Source organism: Morone saxatilis, unplaced genomic scaffold (genome assembly GCF_004916995.1).
Source record: "Morone saxatilis isolate NCDOM2014 unplaced genomic scaffold, NCSU_SB_2.0 Contig9, whole genome shotgun sequence".
In the NCBI taxonomy this organism is placed as follows: domain Eukaryota; kingdom Metazoa; phylum Chordata; class Actinopteri; family Moronidae; genus Morone; species Morone saxatilis.
In genome coordinates, this window is record NW_023340268.1 from 3,150,214 (window position 1) to 3,156,857 (window position 6,644).

The window sequence follows — 6,644 nt, forward strand, 5'->3', positions numbered from 1 at the left end:
AGAACAAAATATAAATATATATAACTATATATATTTAAAATATATATAAAAGATCAAATGTACAGTTTAAAGGTCCAGTGTGTAACATCTGCTATTGGCAGAAGTTTAATATAATATTCTTAGCGTAGTGTGTAATCAGTGCAATTTTGGTGAAATACTAATATTAAAATACTGAAATTATGCTATTTTTGCCATACATTTATATTGTGCTGTATCTTCATCATGGATTATGTGTAAAATTAGGCTGTTATTGATGTATGTATGTCATTAACTGATTATTACGTATCAGAGGTGTTTACATAAAGCAAATGGGACATGATTGCAGCTATTAATGTTTCTTTGTAATGGCCAACCTCAAAAATAAGCTCCCTCAAAAGCCATGGTGTAGTTTATATATGATCTACACCTGCAGTCAAAGTGAGACTGACACCACTCTACAGTCATTGTGGAAGAGAAGAAGAAGCAAAGGTACACACCCGCTTACAGGAAATAAAGTTCAGTACAGGAAAACACATTCTCACCAAGACACTACTCACTCTTACAGTCTACTAATTGTTTGTGGAAAGAAGTACAAATATGTGTGTTTTAGATTTAACACACGTACATTGATTTAAAGCCAAACTGGGCCCAGACACATTTAGAGGAGGAGTACAGATACTAAATGTTGCAGACAGGTGAAACGCGCACACACACAGTCTTCTGCTGAACTACTGACAGAAATACCAAAATGAACACCTGCAACCTGACAGCAGCTGAGTCCCACAAACCAACACATGCACAGCTATTAACTGCCCAAACACAGCTGTGAACATGCAGACAAGGTGAAGCCTCAGAGGCACGCCAACACTCACACCAGGAACTAAATGCATCTGTGAAACCTCAACTTTAAAAACTTTTCAATTATCCCTCCCACCAGGACTTGTATCTAATTTAGAGTTGCCAAACTTTTCCAACCTATTGAGAACCATGTAATCCCCCTCCAGTTAGATTTGTTACAAAACAGTCACCTAAATTGGAGTTTGATAGTGATGATAAGGAAGTAATTAAAAACCATCTTAACTTTCCCCGATCTTTGACCCTGATTTTACTGTCTTTGTCAATTTGAGCGTGAAGCATGAAGATTGATTTCTATAGAATGAGAATGTATTTCAACCTACAGATGAGTGACTAATTAAAGGAAAAAGCAACATAAAGTCTGTGGAGGCATTAACACAGTTCTTCCAAAACATATTCCCTCATTTGGTGGAGAGCGCCGTCGAACACGTCTTGTGACTGACGGACGTAGCATAATGATTCACACCACTGTAACCATTCAGTGAGCTCTCAGATATAACACTCCTTCATTTGTCCACTAATTTATCCTCTTTTCCCATTTTAATTTATCACCAGGATGTCTGTGAAATCTAAATCATTACATGTCATAAAAGATTTATAAAATGAATATGAAAACATGAATATAATAAATATCAGTCTTGGCAGGTGACGCCATGTAGTGTCCTAACCATAAGAGTGAGAGACCCTTTCTTTATGCCCGCTATATTAAAGAAGCTTAATGATTAAACATAGAGCTGAAACAATTAGCTGGTTAATTGCTCAGTTGATGGGACAGAAAACGAACTATTTTCATAATCATCGTTTTTCAAGAAAAGATGTCAAACATTTCCTTGTTCCAGTGACTTAATTGTGTCTATTTGCTGCTTTATTTGTTCCCTTTAATTGTAAATAAAATTTCTTTTCAGATTTTGGGCTGTTTGTTGGGCTTTAGAAAATTGCGGTGGACATTTTTCACTGTTTTCTGACTTTTTGTAAATCAAATATTCAGTTGATTAATCAAGAAAAGTAATCAGCAGCTGTGGAATAAAAACACTGCTGCAGCTCCACTTGAAAGAAATAAAAAGATGGACAGTAAAATCTGCAGAAAAGACTATACAGGTACAGAGTTTATGTATAGACTGTTCATATCTACAGACATAAGCCATCAAGCTGTCATATAAATCAACACATACCACTAGATGCATTCAGCTCTGGATCATACATAATTAACCCATATAATGTATAGTAAGTTTGAAATGTGTAGGTATTAAGAAAATCATTCAGTTTCAGTTCAATGTAGTCTCTAGTGGTCATAGAATAGCACTGATATACTGGGTAAATGCTGAGAGTGACAGAAGTAATAATGAGCAATGTGTCAAAGCAAATCCAGGGTTAAGGAGCAGTAACGGTGGATATGATGTCTGTAAGTAGGCGTCAAGAAACAGCCTTCCACTGTAGGTGCAGGGAGGTCAGAGATATTACATCTTACTACCTCGGTTTGCTAATAGCCTTAAGTGAAACCTGAAGTGCACAGGAAGCGGTACAAGGTGAGGAAGGAGGAGATTGAGAGCGAAAGTCTTCTCTTAAGGCCGGTGGACTGTGTCTGACAGGCTCCGAATCTAAACTACACTCTTACTGTCTAATTTTTCAAGTAATTTCACAGTCTGTTTCACACATTTTTCATTCCTGCTATTAAAATTACATTTTAGTATTCACTGTGCATTTCTCATTTTGTGCTGTGCTGTCATGGCTATTTGATTGCCTTGTAGCCTTCCAGCTCCTCAATTCTAGGTCCATTTCACAGACTGTTTTACATTTTGCTTCAATTCTGGAAGCTGTAAACACATTGATAGTCTGCAAATGACTTTCTTGTTTGTCAGATGTTCATATATTAAAAAGTTGTGTGATAAGGTGACATCGCCTTTGACTGCGCAGTTGTTGCTCGTTTGTATGTTCATTTGGAGTGATTACTTGACTTAAAAGAGTTTCCCACCACTTACATGTCAGTGTGGCCGAATGAGAGTCTCTAAACATCTTATGTGGGACGAGCGCAATTCAGTTAACTAAGTGCCATCCTCACCTTCCCTTGCTCTTGTGTTCCTAGGCACCTGGGTCAATGAGGTCCGCCTCCAGCCTGGCGTCCAGTGGGAGCTCTCAGATGGCGACACGCTGATCTTCGGTGGTCAGTCGGCTCCAGGGAGCCCAGAGTTCTATTTCCTCTTCCAGAAGGTCAAAGTTCGCCCGCTAGACTTCGATGCCATCACAATTCCAAAGGTAATCTTTGTTATTAATAGACAGATTCAGCAGAGATCGTCGGCTCTTTACTGCCAGATTCTGTAACAATGCTTCATACAGCTTACTGCAACAGACACAGTCATGGATTAACTATCATTGGCCTGTGTAAATTTGGAGTTAAACAACAAGTCTGGACCTTTTCTGACTGCTTTCTAATAGGTTGCTGTCACTGGTTGTCTACATTACATGTTTTTTTTTTAAATATGACCACCCATGGTCCAGCCAAGATCATAAATGAATATGGTGGCTGTATGAAGTGTTGTGTAAGATATTCCCCAACAAATGCACTGTTACTAGTGTTTGAGTAACGTTTGCTAAAATCAAGTGTCATTGTCGTGGTATCGAAATCAGAATTGACAATTGACACTTTGTTGGTTTTGGTCATTTTGTGGGATTTATTGACCATAAAGAAAATGCAGAATAATGCCGTCCTTATACTTTGGTGTTCTGGCATTGTAACTATGAGGTGCTTGCTTTTTTTGCTTCAAAACTTGCTCATTCATGAAGTGTAGAAATTGAACACAAATGTTGTCATCTGAAAGTTTTTCATCAAGTTTTTGAAAATAAATCTACCAAACAAACCATATCTGCTCCTGTTGGATGTTTACATTTGGTCTTCACAGAATAAAATTGTAATTTGTATATTCACATCTTGTCTCCTAGGCGGGCACCTTCTCCTCCGACTTGCAGAACCGGATCAGGACCAATCTGGACCGCAAGGTGGCCGCCAAACTGGACCTGTCCAAGCTGTCCATCAACCGGGCCACCGTCATCCTCAACTCCATCGGCAGCCTGAGCAAGATGAAGGGCAGCGCCTGGACCTTCAAGAGGAGCCTCAGCCACGAGGGAACCGCCTCGGACCCCGGCTCCTATTCCTCGCCTCCTCTGGCCGTGGGCTTCTCCTCTCTGCTCCCTCCCTCCACACCTCCTCCATTCTCCTCTGCAGCGTCAGTGCCTTCGACGAAGTCCCTGCAGTCGACCTCCAGGAGCAGGAGGAAGTCGGCTCACACGGTGCTCCTCGAGGACGACAGCTCAGACGAGCCCAGAAGTCGAGCGGGTGAGACTCAGAAAAATGCTTAACAAATACGACTGCAAACATTGAAGTCTATAGATTTTTTTTAAAGGAAGTGTAAAGTGTTTTTTTTTGTTAATGAATGTGTATGTAAACAAGGGTATTAGTTTTTATTCAGACTGATTTAAATTAATGCAAAAAGATTTTATTTATTTATTTGTTACTTCTTTGAATCAAAAGTGAAAACAGCGAAAGGGTGAAAATAAGAATAAATTCAAGATAAACAAAACTTCAAATTCAGGCTAGTCTAGATTACTGCTTGCATTACAATAATGTATTTTTGATGTTCAGTTCCAGCACGAGTTGTGGAGGATGGACAGAGAGCGAGGGGGAAGAAGAGACGACGACTCTACAAGTCTGAGTCAGAGGGTTTCAGCTCCCCTCCTCCTCTGCCGCTGCAACCCAAGAGCCACAACGACGTCCGGCGACATCTGGAGGCCAAACCCTTCCCCGTCGGCATCAGGACCATCGGCAGCTTCCACGGTGCCATGACGAACAGCAGACTCAACCACCACCTCATCAAGGCAGCGTTCGCCAAACCTGCTGTTCACAAGCAAGAAGTGCAGACCATGCACCGGGTCCAGACGGTGATGCACGGCAACATCGCGACTTTCCGCCAACAGAAACCTGCACACATTTCTCCGATTGCGCAGAGAGGCAGGCGGAGGGCAAACAGCTCGCCGGTTTTCTCCCCTCTGGTGGTCGGAGGGGAGAACTACAACCTGGCCTCACCTTCAGTGAGGATCCGCACAGAGGACCGAGGCAGGGTGCAGTTCAACAGATTTCACCATCCAGCAAAGTAAGATGTTTGGGGAGGTTTGCACCTCCAAGCTCCTATTTATTTGTAGATTTTTGGGTGATTATTGTAGCTCAGAACAAACATATGCCTTCAGAATAATTTCAATCGCCATTGGGAGTCACCAAAGTCAAAGATCTTAAAGTCTTACAGTAAATGGGGGTTTTCATGCATTTTTGTGTCAAAGTGTCAAATATCAAATAAGTACAGAAGAGTTAATTAATATCTGCTAAATTAATTCACACTATCTACACCTGTCAGTGGGTGAATATCTATAAATAATCAGGCTAATTGTGAACTAATAATTAATATAACAAGGAATGTAACAGACACACTTTATCTCACCACCCAGTCTTAATTCTCTTCTTTCTTTCTCTCTTTGTTTTCCTTTCTCCTTGAAGCAAGCGCCGAGGCCGCCCCAGAAAACACCCACTCCCTCCCCGGCCTTCCCTGCCCTCTCCATCCTCCTCGTCTTCCTCTTCCACCTCCTCGGCCTCCTCTTCCTCCGGCTCCTCTTCTTCCTCTTCTGATGATGAGGACGATGAAGAGGAGGAAGAGGGGGAGGCGGCTGTCGGGGCGGTGGAGCCGTGCGCGGCGCCGCGGTGTCGGCTGCCCCAGCAGGACACGGTGCAGTGGATCCAGTGCGATGTGTGCGACGCCTGGTACCACATAGACTGTCTGCACGTGGACCGCAAGAAGCTCCTGAAGGACCCCAACGCTGACTTCCACTGCGGGTGTCGCTGATATGAGAGAAGCCAAGTTTGTGACGCTGAATGAAATTAAATTAAATGAAATGCTCCAGTTAAGACTTTCAAGTTGCCACATTTTCCCTCCTTAAATGTTTATTTCCTTCAGCCACATTTAAAATCAACAGACTGTTCATTGAAGACAGGCTTTTTCTTCTCCTAATGGCCACTGAGCTGCTCTACTCAAGCATGCACTGCTTTGCTCTTACCTCAACAGCAGCTGGCAAGGGCGAGGAAAGAGTTTCCTTCGATTTTTACATCTTGATCTTCCCAGGTTTGAGGATTTGTGATCCAGCAGTCACACAGCTGCTTTGCAGAACTCTTGCTCACTCAGTTTCAGGGCTCAGGCTTTGGAGAAGGAGGCAAAACCGTAATGAAATGTCTTGGGTCGGATTTCATTATGGCACTGACTGCCCGGAGAGGTGCAAACAGGGCGGGAAAACATGATGAAATGTTTCTGAGTACACTCCCACCGCGGCTGACCAGGAGGCAGCATTCAGGAAGATTAATGAAATGTTTCAAATCTAGTCTATACAGGGCGATAACACTCTCTCAGATGTCTCAGTGCAGCCACCTTCTGTAGTTTAGCGATCAGGCCAATATTTCAGGGCAGAACAAGACCTTCAAGTGAACATTAACTGATGGTTCGGATGGCCAAAAAAGCTCTACCACCCCTCCCAAAAATAAATCAGCACTGGGCTGGTGTTTTCCCACCTCAGCGATAATAAAACTGGATGAAATGTTTCAGTGCAGCTTTCCTGGGTGGCAGCAGCTGTCTAGGAGTGGGCGTGTGATGTTTCAAGACAATTAAACGGCAAGAAAATGTGTCAGCAGACTTCCGTTGTTGCTGCTGATGAGCGGTGCTCTCGGGACGATAATCAAATGTTTCACGGCACTTCAGCAGAAGCAGCTGCTGGGTTTT

At 42.5% G+C, this 6,644-nt stretch overlaps 1 protein-coding gene across 1 annotated transcript; it reads left to right on the forward strand.

Annotated features, from left to right (window-relative positions):
• Nucleotides 1-2,917: 2,917 nt before the first annotated feature.
• tcf19l (transcription factor 19 (SC1), like) lies at nt 2,918-6,635 on the forward strand (the record flags this gene model as incomplete). Its single annotated transcript, XM_035681482.1, is given in 4 exon segments — nt 2,918-3,087; nt 3,772-4,165; nt 4,472-4,979; nt 5,378-6,635. Coding segments are annotated over 4 exon segments (1,415 nt in total), but the record flags the coding sequence as incomplete, so codon positions are not given.
• Between the last annotated feature and the right edge of the window lie 9 nt (nt 6,636-6,644).